A 17,696-nucleotide genomic window follows, 5' to 3' on the forward strand; every position below is an offset into this window, starting at 1 on the left:
GCAGTCACAGCGCTGTGGGCAGCGTGATGCTGAGTGCAGAGCTCTTCCTTTGCTCCAGGCTTTGGCTGATGGGACCCTGGGACACCCGGAGCACCCGGCCAGCAGCCATGGTGTGGGGCACGGTGTGGGGCACAGTGTGGGGCGGCAGCTGGGGGTCTGCTCTGTGAGCTAGAGCTTATAGTGGGTGATCATAAATCAGACTGAAGGATGCTGGAGCAGTTACATCGGCAGAGTGTGAGGGGGTTGTGCACAACACCGTGCAGCCTTATGCTCTGTCTGGGCTAATCCCACTGCTGATGGATCAGCCCTCATCTGAGGGCTGTGTGGCCCTGGGGGTGCGGTGCTGGGGAGCAGAGGGTGTCCTCATGGGGGTCTGCTGTATCCCCGGCCTCACATGACGGGTTTGGTGCCTTCGCGTCCCTGCCTGCTTCCTTGGCCTGGTATCTCAGCTCCCCCAGTCCCGCTGCGCTGCCAATACTCTTCCTGTCTTGCAGAGAGATGCCAAGGGGCAGTACCTGTTCGACCTCCTGTGCCACCACCTGAACCTGCTGGAGAAGGACTACTTTGGCATCCGCTTCGTGGACCCCGACAAGCAGAGGGTGAGCGGCTCTGTGGTGTGACCGAGGCCCCATGCAGGGCACGCAGAGGCATGGCTGCCGTCTGGTGCTGCATTGTGTGCAGTGTGTGGTGTTGGGCTGCTCTGTGCTCCTCCTGCCCACACTGTGTGCCCACCCTGGTCTGTGCAGTGCCCCCAGCGCTGCTCCCACCGGCAGGGCTGGGCACAGGATTGCCCCTACACGGGCTTCTGGTTCCAGCAGTGTCCCATCGGTGTTCCTGGCCGCAGACATTTGTTACAGAGCTGCTCCAATCCCTTCCTTTCTCGTTTCAGCATTGGCTGGAGTTCACGAAGTCGGTTGTGAAGCAGATGAGGGGTAAGCATCGCTCCTGGCACAAGCAAAACACTGAGCAGTGCCCTGCAGGGCCGTGCGTGGCACAGCTCGGTGCGCCCCATCCCTGCAGTGCGTGGGGGCACAAGGGCTGGTGTCCAACCTGTGTGGACCAGGGGAGGGGGGGGGGGGGGGCTGTGTCCCATGGTTTAGTGGCAGGTTGGTGACAGCGTCGCTGTTCCCACAGCCCAGCCGCCCTTCACCATGTGCTTCCGTGTCAAGTTCTACCCCACGGACCCCGCGGCGCTGAAGGAGGAGATCACCAGGTGAGGGGGGTGGGGGCTGCAGGTTTGGGTTTGCGCTCAACCCGTGGAAAGGGCTCTTTTGCCACCCAGCACGCAGCCCCCATGCAGTGCCTGTGCCACTGCTGCTCCTGCGGCGCGCTCAGAGCAGGGCTGCACGCCGTGCGCCCACCTCCCCGTCCTGCCCAGCGCCTCTCCCCCAACTGCACTCCATCCTGGTGGGCGCAGCGGGGTCTGCTGGCAAGATAGTTCCCTTCGTGGTCTGCTTCGTTACCTCGCATGTTTTATGATCTGAAAAACAGGCTATTAGAGATCATCCGGGGAAACAGTGGGTGCAGAAATGGACCCTGCGTTTGGGTCACGTGGCTCAAAGGCGCCGGCACCCAGAGGGCAGTGCTGTGAGCACAGCAGCCTCGCTCAGCCTCAGCACTGCAGGGGTGGGATGTGGCCCCCAGCTGAGGGCCGGGACCGGCAGCGCCTCAAACCTGGGCTGTGCATTGCACACGTGTGCAGACGGGGCAGCCCCGCTCAGGCCAAGCAAGCTGCGCTTGGCCAACAGGCTGTCTGCTGTCTGCAGGTATTTAGTCTTCCTGCAGATCAAAAGAGATCTCTACCACGGCCGCCTCCTCTGCAAGACCTCGGACGCCGCGCTGCTGGCCGCCTATATCCTTCAAGGTAATGCTTCCTGACAAGATAAATCTGCTTTCCGCTCTGAGTCCCGGTTACATTATTTCACTTACAACAGATCGCTGCCCCTCGAATACAAACGTCACCCGGCGCGGGGCCGTGCTGCAGGGCTGTGATTGTGCCGTGCCGGCTGCAGCCCCTGCGGCTGCCGGGGGGCACTGGGGCTGCGGGGCGGGCAGCGGGGGGCTCTGGCGGGGGTGCGGGTAATGGCTGAGCCGGGAGCCCTCCCGTGGGAACCCACAGCGGGGCGGCTCACCACCTCTGTCCCCCCCAGCTGAGATTGGTGACTACGACCCCGGGAAGCACCCGGAGGGCTACAGCTCCAAGTTCCAGTTCTTTCCCAAGCACTCGGAGAAGCTGGAGAGGAAGATTGCGGAGATCCACAAATCAGAGCTCAGGTAAAGGCTCAGTGCCACGCCGGGACCCGCGTGTGTGCCGTGCTCTGCCCTGCGCACAGCCCACCTCTCCCTTCTCCCTCCCGCAGCGGGCAGACGCCGGCCACTTCTGAGCTGAACTTCCTAAGGAAGGCGCAGACCCTGGAGACATATGGCGTGGACCCCCACCCCTGCAAGGTGAGCGCTCCTGGCAGCCCCCACTGCGCCGCTCCCCCTGGGCTGACGTGCTGCACAGGAGCTCCCGTTGCTGTCCGTGGGGCTGTGTCACCCGGCACTGCGCTGCGCTGCTGGGAGCGCCGCTGTGTACGGCAGCACCTGAGTGCCACAGAACCACTGAGGTTGGAAAGACCTCTGAGATCCCCCGTTCCAACCACAGCCCCCCCACCACTGTGCTCATAGCCGGGACAGTCCCCTCCCTGCCTGCACTCCCGCACTGATGGAGCTTTCTGCTGGAAGCAGCTTTTGTTGACTCTCAGTGACCCCATGCTGTGCTCCCCCAGAGCCCCACCGCACACAGGGATGCGGGGAGCGGAGCAGGAGGAGCTGTGCTGTGTAAATCCACTCACTGCCAGCACAGTGGGAGAGCTGCCAGCACGGAGCTGGGCTGAGCAGGGTCCCAGCAGCACAGGGCTGGGTGCTGGCACTGGGCAGGTACGTGGCTGAGCATTGGTGCTGCTGATAGCTGGGGAGCGGCTCCTGCACTGCTGTGCACTGATAGCACTTATTCTGGGCAGTGTGTGCCCCATGACAGCCAGCAGTGGGGCTCACGGTGGGGTCACCCAGCAGCGGGGCAGGGGCTCCCCAGGTGAGGCGGGACCAGGCGCTCCTGCCCACGGCACTCCTCATGCCTGTGGCTTTGCTCTGTGCGGGGCAGGATTTGGGCTCTTTACCTGTTTACCCCGGGTAGATTGAAATGAACTGTGATCCAATCTTGATGTGAACCCGACTTGTTCTCTGCTCACATCCCGAGGATCCCTCCCTGCTTCTCGCCACGCACCGCACGCCCCGTGCAGCTCCCGCACTGTGCTCAGCTGTGCTGCAGCTCCCCGTCCCACAGCTGCCCTGCAGTGCTGTCTGAGCCCAGCGCAGCTCTGCACTCTGTATGAGCTCCGACGCAGTTAATGAGTGCTTCCCCAGAGCCTGGTTGTTGTGATTAAGTGACTGCACTGCCCGGCTCTGTGCATGACACTAATTATGGGTTGTAAATGGCCGCGGTGCTGCCTGGCCACTCAAACGCTGAACAGGATTTTGCCATCATGCAGTTTAATTATTAGCAAAAGGCTTGGTCAGGCACGTAACCATCTTCACTGCTTATTGCTCACTTGTGAATTGATGGGATCGATGAGAGCGATATCACACGCCGTGCTTCATGCTGGGGCAGCACATGGGGCTGTGGTGCTGGTGCGTGCACAGGGTGCCGCGGTGTCAGTAGCAGCGCAGGGATCCCGGCTGCAGCCCGCTGCCCTGTGCCCGCCCTGGGTGCTGCTGGGCACTCTGACACTCGGCTGTTCTCTTGCAGGACGTGTCGGGCAATGCAGCATTCCTGGCCTTCACCCCTTTTGGGTTTGTTGTCCTGCAGGGAAACAAGAGAGTGCACTTCATCAAGTGGTGAGTGGCCCCGCACTGGCAGTGCTGGCTGAGCCTCTGCCCGCAGCTCAGTGCGATGGGGAGGGGAGGAGTGCCAGTGGGGCTGGGCGGCCTCTAACAGCACATCCCCCCCCCCCCCCCGTCCCTGCAGGAATGAGGTGACCAAAATGAAGTTTGAGGGGAAGACGTTCTACCTGTATGTGAGTCAGAAGGAGGTGGGTGTGTTTCCGTTCGGGGCTGCCCCGTCCCCCTGCGTGGGGGGAGCGCTCCCATGGCTGTGCTCTCTGTGCTGCCGCCATCCCGCAGCTCCGGGCACCGCTGCCGTGGCCGACACACTTCTTTCTGCTGCAGGAAAAGAAAATTGTCCTCACCTACTTTGCCCCAACACCAGAAGCCTGCAAGCACCTCTGGAAGTGTGGCATAGAGAACCAGGCCTTCTACAAGTGAGTGCAGGGATGCGCTCTGCTCTGCTCTGCGCTCCCCGTGGGTCACTCCCGGGCTCACCACGGTGTGGGGCAGTGCAGCACTGTGCCCTTCTGCCCCGCTGCTCCAGGGCTGCCCCCAGCCCAGCAAACCCCCAATTATGCCATTAGAATTAATTGAGCAGAGAGAGAGCCTTAATGATGGGCAGCACCCGGGGAGGGCTGTGGGGGTGGAGGGGGGCAGGCGGTGGCAGCTCTTGGCGTGGGGCTGCGCTGGGTGCTCAGAGCCTGCCTTGGCAATGCCCGCCTTTGTGCTTCCTAATGAGTTTTATTCTAATCAGTGAGATGCGAGATAAAGTGTGTAATGTATCCTCTTTGGGAATTCCGCAATCAGCGGCTGCAATCAGCAGGTTTCACTCCTCATTATGTGAACATGAAATGGAATTGCAATATTGCTTTACAAATCCTTTTATGATTAATAATGTCAGCGCCGGGTCCTGCTCCCGGTGTGTGGGGCGGGGGCTGCTGGCTGCTCCTGCCCGGGGCAGGGAGCAGTGCTGGAGGTGGGGAGGTTGGGCGGGGGGGGGGGGGGGCTGCTATGGGGTGGGGAGCTGCCAGAGCTCACACATTACCCAGCCTTGTTCACTGGGACGGGTGCTGGGAGTTTCCTTGCTCCCATGGGTGCATGTGGCCCTCACAGCCCGCTGCCCTGCAGGTTGGAGAAGTCGAGCCAGGTCCGGACGGTGTCCAGCAGCAACCTGTTCTTCAAGGGGAGCCGCTTCCGATACAGGTAGATAAGGGGCAGATAACAGCCACTGCTAGCCGTCAGCAGTAGCAGTGCTCCGTGCTCCCTTGCTGTGCTCCGGCAGCGGGGCTGGGGCCGGTGCAGGGTGTCACCCAGTCCTCCTGGTGCAGGACGTCCATAGCAAAGCCATTGCCATGAGTTCCCCATTCCTTAGCTGCCATTCCTCCCTCCTGCCCTGGAGATACGGTGCTTGTGGGTACAGGGGAGACTCTGGGGTCTTCTCATGGTTTGATTTGGTTTTTTGAGACCAAAGGATAAAAGGAATCATTGCAGCTCCTAAATTCTGCTCCCTGGAGAAGGCGCTGCACATCTCTGCTGGGTGCGAGCCATGGGGCGATGTCACCCCATGGGCAGGGCAGAGTGCGGGGATGGGACCCCAGGCACAGAGGGCTGCTGTCCCTGTGCTCACTGCTGTCCCTGTGCTCTTCTTCCTACCCCCAGTGGCCGCGTTGCAAAAGAGGTGATGGAATCCAGCGCTAAGATCAAGCGGGAGCCACCAGAGATCCACCGGTAAGGGCATCACACAGCCTGGCACCGCAGGGCATACGGGGCACCGTGCAGCCCCAGCAGGCGGCCCCTCACTGCTGCTCTCCCCCCAGGGCCGGGCTGGTGCCGAGCAGGAGCTGCCCCTCCATCACCCACGGCCCCCGGCTGAGCAGCGTGCCGCGCACCCGCAGGAGGGCTGTGCACATCTCCATCATGGAAGGTACGCGCATGGGGCGGGCACACTCATCTGTGCATATGGACATACAGAAAGCAGATGCTGCTGCCTCTGTTCAGGGAGCGGGTAGCAAAGGGCTGAAGCTTTGTGGCGGTAGCTGTGGCTCAGGGCAGTGGGGTTTTGGGGCTGACGTGGACAGGACCTGAATCTTAATGCTGTCATCGTGATGCCCCGCTAGGAATGAGCGTACGTGTCAGAGCAGGGCTGAGCAGCGCCTGCCCTGCAGTGCGGTGCCTCCCGGGTCCCTGCTCTATGACTTCCCACGAATCCCACCTACAGCCGCAGCTTTGAGCACTCAGCACAGCTGCACACGTGCTCACATTGGGCGTCCCTTTGTTTCCCTGCATTTGTGGTCACTGAGGTCCTACTGGAACTTTGTGCTGCTGGGGTGCTCTGCGGTGCCGTCCATGTGCAGCCCCCACAGTGCTCACACCAGGGCATGTAAGGGACCTCCTGAGGACCCCCTGTGCCCATGGGAGCTCAGGGCTGGTTGGGGGCTGTGTTTTGGGGCCTGCTAAGAGCCAGGGCCCCATCCCCCTCCCTGGGTGCTGCTGCAGGATCGGGTGGCACGCAGCCCCACACCATCCATCACTGTGCCCGGCACTGTGCCTACGGCTGCTTCGTGTCACTGTCACCTCGCTGGTAGCTGTGACACTGCAGGAGCCCAAAATAGCCCCGAGCAGCAGTGGGGCCACCAGTGGGCCACTGTCCCTGTGGGTCTCTGTCCCTGTGCCGCCATCCCCCCGCCATGGGGAAGTGCCTGGTGAAGATCACCACCCGGGTCAGCGTGCAGCTGCGCTTCATCAACCACTGCTGCCGCGCGGTGCGGGTGCGGGTGCTGGCGTTGGGGCCGCGGCTGCTGGCACGCGCTGTGGGGGCTCTGCCCCTGCTGCCTGCCCCCCCCGGCCCCAGCGCCAGCACCCACACTCCGGGCGGGCACCCTGCAGGTGAGGCTGGGGGGGGGGGGGGGGGTCCTGTGACAGCAGCCCCGGGGGGGTGAGGGATGTGGGGTTGGGGTGCAGGGAGTGCTGGGTGCCCCACCAGTGGGATGTTATTACCACTGACCCCTCAGCTTGGGGCTGGACCCCGTGTTCCCCACAGTTCTCAGCTCATGGAGGTGGGGATGGCAGCACGGGTGGCCTGGGGGCAGCTGTCACTGCCCTCCCAGTGGGGATGGGTGGTGGGGGGGTGGCTGTCAGTGCCCTGAGGCCGTGTGAAGCAGCTGCCAGGGTGTGAACGTGGCTGCCTGTGCCCGTGCTGCCCTGCTAAGCTCCACACTATGCCCTGTGCTATGCCCACAGCCCTGTGCTAAGCTCCACACTATGCCCTGTGCTATGCCCACAGCCCCGTGCTAAGCCCCACACTATGCCCTGTGTTATGCCCACAGCCCCGTGCTAAGCCCCACGCTATGCCCCCCACTGTGCCTGCAGCCCCGTGCTAAGCTCCCTGCTAAGCCCTGCACTATGTCCTGTGCTATGCCGTATGCCATGCCCCTGCTGTGCCCACGGCCCCACAGGCATCCAGCAGCACTGTGAGAAGGAGGTGGCACAGCACAGAGAAATGCACGTGGGCAGCACCCATGGCACAGCGCTGCGGCCCTGAGCCCCCCTGGGGAACCGTCCCCAAGAGCTGCAGCTCGCTGCTGCCACCCAACTTGTTCTGCACTTTCACAGGGGGTTTTGGGGAGGTGGGCATTTCTGTTGTTTTTTTCTGACAGGGGGAAAAGGGCCCCCCTTGGCCTGCCTGCAGGGTTCAGCCCCTAAAGGGCAGCTCTGGCTCAGCTGTAACCCGAGCAGGGCTGGGCACATGGCCGTGCACAGCTATTTGTGCTGCTGCTGGAAAGCAGCGCTGGGTCACACAGCTACCGGCGTGGAGCTGCAGCAGCCCTGTGCTGCACACAGCTGTGCATGCAGGGGGCTGTGAGGGCCCCTCCTACCCAACTGTTATGTGGCTCTGTCGTATGATTTACGATGGGATGGAGTGGAAAATAATGGCATGGAGAAGGATGGAATGGAATAGAATAGAATGAAGTTGGATGGAATGGAATGGTGAATGGAAAGGAATGGACAGCATGGCATGGCATGCAAGAGAATGGGATAGGATGGAATGGCATGGGATAGGATGGAATGAGATGGTATGGAATAGGGTGGAATGGAGTGAAACAGAATGGGGTAGAATGGAATGGAAAAGCATGGAATGAAATAGTATGGGATAGAGTGGAATGGCATGGAATGAAAGAGTGGAATAGCATGGCATGAAACGAAAGAGAATGGAATGGGACAGAACAGAGTATCATACGCTGCAGTAGCAGAACGAACCAAGAGGACGGTGGGGGCGCTTTGGGTTGGGGACGCTCCGTGCCCCACGTGCTGACCCCCCCCCGTCCCCCAGGCCTGGAGTCGCTCCGTGACAGCGCCCACTCCACCCCGGTGCGCTCCGCCTCCCACGGCGATGCCTTCGTGCCCCACGGCCGCGGCGGCCGCGCCGACAGCAGCGAACGCGTGGCCATCATCGCCGACGAGAGCTACAGCCCCGCTGACAGCGTGCTGCCCACGCCGGTGGCCGAGCACAGCCTGGAGCTGCTGCTGCTGTCCCGGCAGCTGAACGGAGCCCCGTGCAGCATCGAGGAGGAGAAGGAGTCGGAGGCCGGCACGCCCGGCACGGAGCCCGAGGAGCCGCGCGAGCTGCGCGCGCTGTGCCCGGGTGGCGGCGGGCCGCGGGCGGAACAGGTGAATAAGTTTGTTTTAAGTGTCCTCCGTTTGCTCCTCGTGACAGTGGGACTCCTCTTTGTCTTGCTCCTCCTCCTCATCGTCCTTACCGAGTCCGACCTTGACACTGCCTTTTTCCGCGATATCCGCCAGACCCCCGAGTTCGAGCAGTTCCATTACCAATACTTTTGTCCCCTCAGGCGATGGTTTGCCTGCAAGCTCCGCGCCGTGGTGGCTCTGCTCACTGACACCTGAGGCCCCGCGGCCCCAGCGCCCGTCGTTCCGCGGGAGAAGAGCGGAGGCGCTGCGGGGGTCCCCCCCCCCCCGCAGGGTGCTGCGGGAGAACCAAATAAAGAGAGGAATTTATTTTGCTATTAACACCCCTCCTTGCGCCAGCGTCCTCCCGGGGGCCGCGTTGCGCAGGATGGGCCCCGTGTCACCGCCACCCAGGAACCCCCCGTGCCGCCCCCTGGGGACCCCGGCAGCGCCCCGGCCCCGCGCTCGGCTCCTTTTGTACAAAAGAAGACTGTTTCGAGGTCTATTTTAACAACGAGAAGCTATTTTGTTATGGATCCCCAGGCTTTTTTTTTACTTTCCGCCGGTGCGGAGGGGCTCCACGGGGCGGCCGACGCTTTGCAGCCCATCTGCCCCCCTCCTGCTTTGGAGACGGAGAGGAGCGGTAACTTTAGGACTTGCCCGAAGACAAAAGGCCAGCGCTGCGGGAGCAGAGCTCATGCTGGAAAGCCACCGGACAGCCATCGCCTCCATCCGTCCTTAAGCAAAAAGACGCCGACAGCTCACGGCACGCGTGGAGCCGGGCAGCGGGGACAGCCCTTCCCAGGAGCAATAACGCCGGTCCGGGCGCGCTGGGGCTGCCACTGGACACGGGGCGAGCGGCCGAGCAGCTCCACTTCATCTCAGGGAGAGATCTCACAGCGCTGGGGCCGTCGCTGCCGTGCCCAGCAGAGCCGGGGCGGGCACAGGGCACGGCCGCGCAGTGCCACACCACAGCTATGCAGTGCTGCGCTGCGGCCACGGGGTGACCCACATGGTGACCCAGGGCAGCCGTGCGGTGACCCACATGGTGCCACATGCCTGCCATGCGGTGACCCACGTGGCGGTGACCCACGTGGTGCCACGTGGCTGCCCCACGCAGTGCCCCGCAGTGGGACGGCTGTGCTGTGCCACCACGTGGCCGCTGTCCCCCCACGGCCGCCGCAGCCGCGCTGTCCCCATGACCCCGTTTATGCAACGTAGCCGAGCTCACTCGTAGTGTAGTGTTCCTACCTCAGCCCGTAGTCAGTGTGTCTATGCAGTGCGTGGTAGCCCCTGCCCGGTGCCCGCAGCACCGCCGACCTCGGCCTCCTCCATCCGCTTCCTTTAGGACAGCGATGCCCTCAGCCCCATGGGACCCTGCCGTTCTCACCCGGCATTTTACCACGAAAGCCACAAGAAATGGGTCATGTCCATGCTGTGTGTTCCCGTCCGGTGTCCCAGCACCTGTTAGTTTTATGTCTTTATACCGGGATGTTGTATCCATAGGTTCTCCTGTCGAACACAGGCAGAGTCACAGCGTGCTGCATCTCGGTGCAGCAGGTGGTGAAATACCTGAAAATGTGAATTTCTTAGTTTTCATAAGAAAAACCTAGGAATTAACCTTTCATGTGCCAAATACTGTAAGCTACATTTTCCTTCCAAATGTACCTTTTTCTACATATTCGGTATCTTAGTGAGCATAAAATCATTGGTGCCATGAAAAGTATTTTTAAATCGAAATAAATATTTAAATATCATGGGAAAAAAAAAACAAAAAAAAACAACAAAAGCAAAACCAAACCTGACGTGGTTGGAGATTTGTTTGCTCTCACACACCTCAAAGCTGAGCGGGGGCCGTGGAGCCACCAGCACCGTGACAGCAGTGTGACGGCCAGATGTGGTGCGCACGCCCAGATGTTGCCCAGATGTGTCCCAGGGTGCATCGTCATGCCCCCAGATGTGCCACAGATGTGCCTCCGGTTGTACCCCACATGCCCCCAGATGTGCCACGTGTGCCCCAGCTGTGCCACTTGCCTCCCAGCTGTGCCCCAGACCTCCCCTCATTCGTTCCTCTTGCTCTGCCTCCCCACGTGCCAGCTGTGCCTCCAGCTGTGCCCAGATGTTGCAGAGATGTGCCACAACCACTCCAGCTGCACCTCCTGCCCCAGCCTGCAGCAGGGATGGGGGGAGATCTCACCCTATACCCCTGAGGAACCCCCACCAGAGCTGTTGGTGCTGCAAGAGCGAGGGGGGAACAACCCCGGAGCTGCAGCACAGTGCCCCCCATCTTCCCCTGGTAACCTTTATCTAAGCAAGCTTACCCTTAGGGAACGGCCATCTGACCTCATCCTGTTGTCTCCTTTTTTTTTATACAAAAGTGAGTGAAGTATTAGGGAAAATACAGCTGTTGTGGTATAAACCCTGCTAGCTGCCACCTTTAGATTAATATCTTTTTATTGAAAGGAACGCCTAACCATAAACACAGACAAAGCACTTGTAAGATAAGCTTTGTGCCCAAGAGAGCACAGCTGCAGTTTGCTCCCCCACAGCTCCGTGCTGCAGGACAGCCCCCCCACGCCCCCCTACCCCATGAAGACGTGCAGGCGGCCACTGGAGTTGCCACCCACGAGGACATTCCTGGTGGGGTGGAACGCATTGATGGAGCACACCGAGCCCAGGCACTCGGGGCTGCAGAAGGCGTGCAGCAGCACCCCCGTGTCCTGGAACACCTCGACCTGCCTCGGCCGTGCCATGCTGCCCACCACAAAGCACTGCTCCTGCTTGGGGTCCCACACGGCGCGGAAGCGCGTCAGCCAGCGGCCCGTGTTGTTGTTGTGCCTGCAGAGCAGAGGGGAGGGAGCAGATGCAGAACTGAAGGAAAGCACCACCATCTACGCCATGTATTTGCCAAAACCCACCCTGCTGCCCCCTACACATTGCCAGTTCCAATTGCTGCAAAGGGACAAAGATATGTAATGGATCAAGAAGAGAACCCCAGGGACACATGGAAATGGTTATCGATGGGTCACGGTTGGACCTGATGGTCTTAGAGGCCTTTTCCAACCTTCCTGACCCTGTGCTCCCACACCTCAAAGCAGCCTCAGTCACACCCAGCCCTGACGTGGTGCCCACACGAAGGGGCCAAGCCCGGCAGCTGGCAGAGCACCGCGAGAAAACACACCCTTCATTGCTCAGTAACCCCCCTCACGTTAGAAATGCAGAGAGAAAGAGCGCACTCAAACAGAAGGCAGTGCAGCAGTCACAGGCTGCTGCCTCCTGGCTGTGAGCACCCCGAGCAGCCCCAGCACGCAGCACCACCCCGCCGTACCTGACAGTGCTGAGGAGGGCAGCGGTGGCTGATAAAGAGCTGGTGTCATAGACCCTGCGGAACAAAACGGGGTGCTGATGGACACCACACGTGGTAGAAGAGGCAGCCCCACCTCGCGGAGCACTCCATGCAGGGCCATGGGCACACACGGCATGCAGCACTCAGCTGGGAGCGCTGAGATCCCAACCACGCTCTGCAATGGGGATCTCCTCTCAGCACAAACTGAGGGCAGCTCTTCCAGGAAGCTGTTGTGAGGACAGCAGAGCACAGATGGCACGTTCCCCTATCCCATACCTCGCCCATTTCACTGTGGCACAAGAAGGTGCCTGGGACAAGGAAGGGAAGCCCCGGTGGAGGCGCACGGCCAGCAGCTCCCAGGGTGGGCCCACCGGCTCTGTGTGCATGGAGCACACACAGCTCTGCTGAGCTCTCCTTCCCCCCACAGGGGCTGTATGGGGGCAAAAGGCTCAGCAGCACGTGCTGAGAAATGAGCGAGAAGGCCCGGAGCTGCTCCCAGATCGACAGCGCTCAGGAAAAGGAAAATATCAGAACAACAAAAACAAAACGGAAATCAGAACAAGGACACCTACACAAGGAAATGCCACTTCAAGAGGTGATGGAGGCGGAGGGTGCTCTCAGCGGTGGGCAACAGAGATGGGAACAAACGAATGGGCGCACTGCAGCCCCACCCCCCACAGCCCCCCCCCCCGGCTCACCTCAGCCTGTCGTCCGCACACACGGTGACCACGCGGCGCCCGCTGACGGGTGAGAAGTAGGCGGAGGCCACGCTCTTGGTGTGCCCTCGCAAAGCGCTCACAGCGCTGCTCCCGCTGCGCCGCAGCCATCGCACGTCGAAGACGCGGACGTCGCTGCAATGCAGCAGGCGAGGGATTGAAAACAAGACCCCATCATTTCCAATGCTACGGAGGACTAAAAAAGGGTTTTCTAAGAGCCCCGGGAGCCGGCGCCGTCCAGCAACGCCGAGAACCACCCTGAGCACAGCACTGCTCCGCACAGCGCCCCTTACAGCAGCCAGCAGAGCAGCGCCCACCGAACACCCCCAGCACACAACGGCGGTGTGCCCCGCGCTACGTACACAGAGCCTGCAGCAAGGAAGTACTGCCTGTCCACGGGGTGCACGGCCACCGTCCTCGTCACTTTGAAGCCGATGTCTGCAAGGAGCTCTGGTGACGTCCCCGGGGTCCGCCTGTCCACCACAGCCACCGTGCCATCCCAGAGCCCCACGAGGGCCGTGCAGGCACTGTCTTCCAGGAAGTCAAAGGAGGAGAGCCCGTCCTCGCTTCTGCAGATCTGAGCGCCGAAAGGGGCGAAGGAAAGTAAAATTATACAGCCCAACACAACAAACGCACTCACAGCACCAAACACTGCGGGCGCCTTTTGGATATTGAAAGCTCTACAGACAGCGACCCGATTGGAGGGCTGCAGCCTCAGCAATCCGTTGCACGACCCGTCTGTTCAAACGCTGCGCCTGTCCCACAGCATGCAATTAACCACCCCCACCTCTGCCAGCCCCGTGCCCTGCTCTGATTGCTGCCCCACACACACGGGTTGGACTACAAGTAAACGGAGCACCACGAAGCCCCTAAGCTGCTGCAGCAAGGACAGCCACAACACTTTGCCCTTCGGAGCCTGAGAAGAGCTAAGTCACCTAACTCAGGCTTTAAAGGGGGAATGGTTTTAAAGTGAGACAGGGGAGGTTTAGGTTGGATATGAGGAGGAAGTTTTTCCCCCAGAGGGTGGTGAGGCACTGAACAGGTTGCCCAAGGAGGCTGTGGATGCCCCATCCCTGCAGGCATCCAAGGCCAGGCTGGATGTGGCTCTGGGCAGCCTGGGCTGCTGGTTGGCGACCCTGCACATGGCAGGGGGTTGGAACTGATGATCACTGTGGTCCTTTTCAACCCAGGCCATTCTATGATATGATTCTATGCTCTGTGCTGGCTTTAGCTCTTTGAGCTGCTCTCATTCCCCACCTTTGAGCACTGCTGGTTTGGGAAGGGGCACACACTCAGTTTAGTTTCCAGCCTCCTTCCCTCAGCAATGTAGAGCTGCCCCAGTCAAAGTGTGACCGGCTGGGCAGCACCTCCACCTCCATGACAGCAGTCAAAGCCACCTCATGTGCCCCCATGCATGTGGGACATTCACCTCCCGTTAACAACCCACACATAACACCTGGGCTGCAATGGGAGCAGCACAGCACAGCACAGCACCCACCTCATCGAACACCGCCCTGCTGACGTCGCCGCAGCGCAGGGAGTCGTGGCTGAGGGACAGCAGCTGTGCGGGCTGCGAGGGCGAGAAGTGCATGCAGTTGACGGATGAGTTGTGTGGGGTGAAGACGTGCGCTCCTCCCTCGGCTGTACAGCTCTGGACAACAAAAGCCAATAAAGAGACGCTCAGTAAGAGCCATTGCAGTGCTTCCCACTGAGTGCCACAGCTCTGCAGTGCTAGCTGCTCCACGGGACCACGGAGCGCTGTGGGAGGGGCCACAGGGGTCAGCAGTATCCAACAGCACTGCGTGGAGCATTTCAAACAGCCGGGGCAGCACACAGCTGAAGCTGCTCCAGCACAAACCTGGAACCCAAACTGCTGAGCGCCCCCGCAGCCTCCCATGCCAGCACAGCCCCCGGGCACTGCCGTTAGCTGAGCCCATCAGTAGGAATGGCAACGCTACATCTCACAGTGCGGCAGCACGGCGCTGATAGGCAGAGAAGCACACTTACAACGTCCCAGAGCCCGACGTGCCCATTCTTGTCACCAGCCGCCACCAGCACGGTGCTCTCTGAGGGGTGGATGGCCACGGAGCACACACGGCTGCTGACCACCTTCCTGACGCCATCCTCACGCAGCAGCATGCTGCTCAGGGCAGCCTGGTACCTGCACACACCGCCACGTCAGCACCCCAGGGAGGAGCAGAGCCCACACCGGGGTCTGTGCCACCCCCCCTTACCTCTTCATGTCCCACGTGCGCTTTTCAGTGTCGTTATGCTTCATCTGAGCATTGAAAAGAGATGCAGATCAGAATGACACCACGTTGGACACGAGCAACGTTACCCACAGATGCCACCAAAGGCAGCCGGCCGTACCTCGCTCAGCTGCAGCCAGGTGCCCAGCAGTGCTGTTTCACTCTTCTCCTCCTGCCCATCTGCGGCCATGGGGAGCGGTCCGGCGGGGACCTGGGGCTGGGACACGGAGACATTGGGTCACAGCTCACATCAACCACTGCCTGCATCTGCAGACTGCTGAGAAGCACAGCCCGCAGCACCTGGGACCCTCAGCAGCACCCCAAGGTGCACTGCCTCATTAATGGCCCTCTGAACATCAACCACTTCCAGACATTATTAATCGCCTCCAAACATTATTAATTAACCACCTCTGAGGGGATGCAGGCAGTGCACTGCTCGGGGTGTGCACTCCCCTTCTGCCAGCAGCACAGCCCCACGCAGCACCTGGAGGGCTCTCCGGGCAGCACGGCAGTGCTGAGCGCGGTCAGCCGCCCCCAGCAGCACACAGCTGTCCCCCCACAGCCCCCCCAGCCCCGTCCCCATCTCACATATTCCTCCTCCTGTGCCGGTGCCTCCACCTGCGGGACCTCCGGGGGCTGTATCCTCTGGAGCCGCATGGACCTGCGCTGCACTGTGCCGCTCTCGGCCTTCCTGGGCTTCGCCCTGCAATGACAGCACTGCTGAGTACCAGAACTCCTCCGTAAGCACCATTCCTGAGCAAGACACTGCGGGACAGCCCCACAGCCCGGACACCTGGGCCCACCCGCACCGCCCCGCGCTGCCATCGCTGCTTCCCTCGGCGACAGCAGCGAACAACAGAGCAGTGGCAGCACACACGGGTTTGTGACACTTGTTTCCTTGTACTACATCCTGACGCCGCTTTCCTCCCATCTCTCCTCATTCATAATTCATCCTTCCGCTCACTGATCTGCTCATCTTCTCCCTCCTTTCATCACAGCTCCCATTACTCTGCCTTTATGGCAGTGCATTTCTCTGCCCCCCCCCCCCCCCCACCTCTCCCTGCCCTCTGCTTACATCACTCAGCACTTCTCCCTTTGGCCATAATAAACCAATACCTCAGGGAAGGAGAACGAAAAGCAACCCAAAAGCACCCGAAACACCTTCAGCCAAGGAGGATGAAGGGCACACACTGACGTTGGATCAGAGGGGCGCTCACAGCAGCACCGGCACGCCATGGGACGGCACAGCCGAGCAGCGCCGCTCCGCACTGACCCAGCGGGGCCACGGGCTGCTGACAGCTCCACAGCTGCTCTGCCCACCCCGAGCACAGACACGCAGAGAGAAGCGCTCATAGGGCGCGGCCACAGCTCTCACAGCAGCTTTACCTCCTGGCGACCTGAGATGTTCCTTTAGCTGCGATTTCGTGGAGTCGTGCGGCTGACTTAAAACAGAAAGGCAGAGGTTAAAAACACACCCATAAAAACAACACCCAAAGGCTGCAATTAGCGGCAATTATTTGTAACAGATAACAGAAGGAGGGCTCCCGTACCAGGCTGTGCCCTGCCTTGCACCACAGCCACCCCGAACCCTGCAGGCTGTCCGGGAGCCGCTGCCTCGCAAAGCCACGGGAGCACCAAACGCCCCCAACTGAGCGCAGCGCACAGCGCGCACCGCCGCCCGCCCCGACCCATTCACGACATCCACGCCGGCGCCCCGGCGCCCTGCAGGCTCCCCGCCCCCCCAGCTGTGCGTGCAGTCCCATCCCCCCCCGTGGCGGGCGGTGGGCGTGCGGGGCCGCTCCGTCCGAGGCGCGGCGCGCTCAGCGGGCGGTCGCACGGCCGGGACCCGCACCGACCTCGTGCAGCTTCAGAGCAGCGAAGAATTTGGCGTTCTCGGAGATGTTCTTCAGCCGTTTCCTCTCGTACGCCGACAGCTGCGGGCTCCCATCCTACAGCGAGAACGGCCCGGCAGTCCGCGCCGCGGGAAGCGGCGGGGGGAACGGGGGGGTCCCTTCGCCGCCCGTCCCGATGTCCGCACCCACCTGACCCGCCTCCGTCCCGTCGCTGTCGCTGTCGCTATCGCCGTCGCCGTCGCCGTCCGACCCGCTGTCCGCGCGCTCCGGGCTGGAGGGCTCCGCGCGCCGCCGCTTCCCGTCCCCCCCCGCCGCCCCATCGTAGGCGCCCAACAGCCGCTTCTGGGGCAGCCGCCGGCCCGGCGCGGGGAGCGGCGTCAGCAGCACGCGGAGCTGCGGGGAGCGGCGCGGGGCCGCCTGCGGGGCCGGGGGGGGCGCGGCGGGGGGCGGCGGGGTGCGCTCCTGAGGGGAGAACGGGGAGAGGCAGTGGTGAGCGGGGAACCGAACCGAACCGAACCGAGCCGAGCCGCCCCCACCTCCCGGCCCCGACCTGCAGCTGCTGCTGGGAGCGCGGCGACAACTCCCGGCGCTCCGCCGCTCCCGTCCCGCTCTCCGCCGCCATCTCCATGGCGCTCCCGGCGCGGGGCGGAGCGGACACTTCCCGCGTCCCGCAGCGGCTCCGCCCCTCCCACGGCGCCTTCCGCACGGCGGGGCGGAGCGGAGCGCAGCGCGGGGTTCGGTGCGCGCCGCCCGGGGCTGCCGGAACGGAGCCGTCCCGCCGTGCCGAGCGGCGCCTCGTGCGGTCCGAGCCCCGTTCCGAGCGCGGAGCTGCGCCCGCAGCTGCCCCCGTCAGAGCCGCGCTGCACGTGGCGCGGAGCCGCGCTGTAATCACACTCTGCAGCTGCGGCGCGGCGCGGGCCGGGACGGCTGGAGAGGCCGCCGAGATCGCCGCCGCACCGCCCGGCCGCGGGGACCCCACCCA

At 62.1% G+C, this 17,696-nt stretch overlaps 2 protein-coding genes across 4 annotated transcripts in view; one reads left to right on the forward strand and one right to left on the reverse strand.

Moving 5' to 3' along the window:
• The window catches only part of FRMD5 (FERM domain containing 5), a 40,621-nt gene extending 30,271 nt beyond the window's left edge, over positions 1 to 10,350 (forward strand). For 2 of the 3 annotated variants that reach the window (XM_413944.8, XM_015292198.4), the window contains exons 2-14: positions 495 to 599; positions 890 to 932; positions 1,135 to 1,213; positions 1,767 to 1,864; positions 2,151 to 2,274; positions 2,361 to 2,448; positions 3,791 to 3,879; positions 4,010 to 4,073; positions 4,210 to 4,301; positions 4,996 to 5,070; positions 5,527 to 5,595; positions 5,685 to 5,791; positions 8,198 to 10,350. In XM_413944.8, the coding sequence (XP_413944.3) occupies positions 495 to 599; positions 890 to 932; positions 1,135 to 1,213; positions 1,767 to 1,864; positions 2,151 to 2,274; positions 2,361 to 2,448; positions 3,791 to 3,879; positions 4,010 to 4,073; positions 4,210 to 4,301; positions 4,996 to 5,070; positions 5,527 to 5,595; positions 5,685 to 5,791; positions 8,198 to 8,769 (1,605 nt within the window). In that variant the 3' untranslated portion in view covers positions 8,770 to 10,350. The remainder of the gene's footprint in view (positions 1 to 494; positions 600 to 889; positions 933 to 1,134; positions 1,214 to 1,766; positions 1,865 to 2,150; positions 2,275 to 2,360; positions 2,449 to 3,790; positions 3,880 to 4,009; positions 4,074 to 4,209; positions 4,302 to 4,995; positions 5,071 to 5,526; positions 5,596 to 5,684; positions 5,792 to 8,197) is intronic. The other variant, XM_004943940.5, reaches the window with a different exon arrangement.
• A 636-nt stretch (positions 10,351 to 10,986) lies between these two features.
• On the reverse strand, positions 10,987 to 17,374 carry WDR76 (WD repeat domain 76). Its single transcript, XM_015292199.4, has 13 exons — positions 17,265 to 17,374; positions 16,904 to 17,176; positions 16,718 to 16,810; positions 16,248 to 16,303; positions 15,450 to 15,564; positions 14,983 to 15,078; positions 14,847 to 14,890; positions 14,620 to 14,773; positions 14,111 to 14,263; positions 12,975 to 13,189; positions 12,595 to 12,747; positions 11,879 to 11,932; positions 10,987 to 11,388 (listed from the first exon to the last, which is right to left on the reverse strand). The coding sequence occupies exons 1-13, from the start codon at positions 17,340 to 17,342 to the stop codon at positions 11,133 to 11,135; spliced, it is 1,740 nt and encodes a 579-aa protein (XP_015147685.2). The 5' UTR covers positions 17,343 to 17,374; the 3' UTR covers positions 10,987 to 11,132.
• Positions 17,375 to 17,696: the final 322 nt, after the last annotated feature.

This window comes from Gallus gallus, chromosome 10, assembly GCF_016699485.2.
Source record: "Gallus gallus isolate bGalGal1 chromosome 10, bGalGal1.mat.broiler.GRCg7b, whole genome shotgun sequence".
Taxonomy (NCBI): domain Eukaryota; kingdom Metazoa; phylum Chordata; class Aves; order Galliformes; family Phasianidae; genus Gallus; species Gallus gallus.

Excerpts from the sequence above, each read along its gene's own strand:
- WDR76 (XM_015292199.4), bottom strand. The coding sequence starts at position 17,342 with ATGGAGATGGCGGCGGAGAGCGGGACGGGAGCGGCGGAGCGCCGGGAG. Across the intron at positions 16,304-16,717 it reads CTGCTCTGAAGCTGCACGAG|TCAGCCGCACGACTCCACGA; the intron begins GTCGGTGCGGGT and ends TTCTGTTTTAAG. Across the intron at positions 12,748-12,974 it reads TTCCTTGCTGCAGGCTCTGT|CGACGTCCGCGTCTTCGACG; the intron begins GTACGTAGCGCG and ends GCTGCATTGCAG.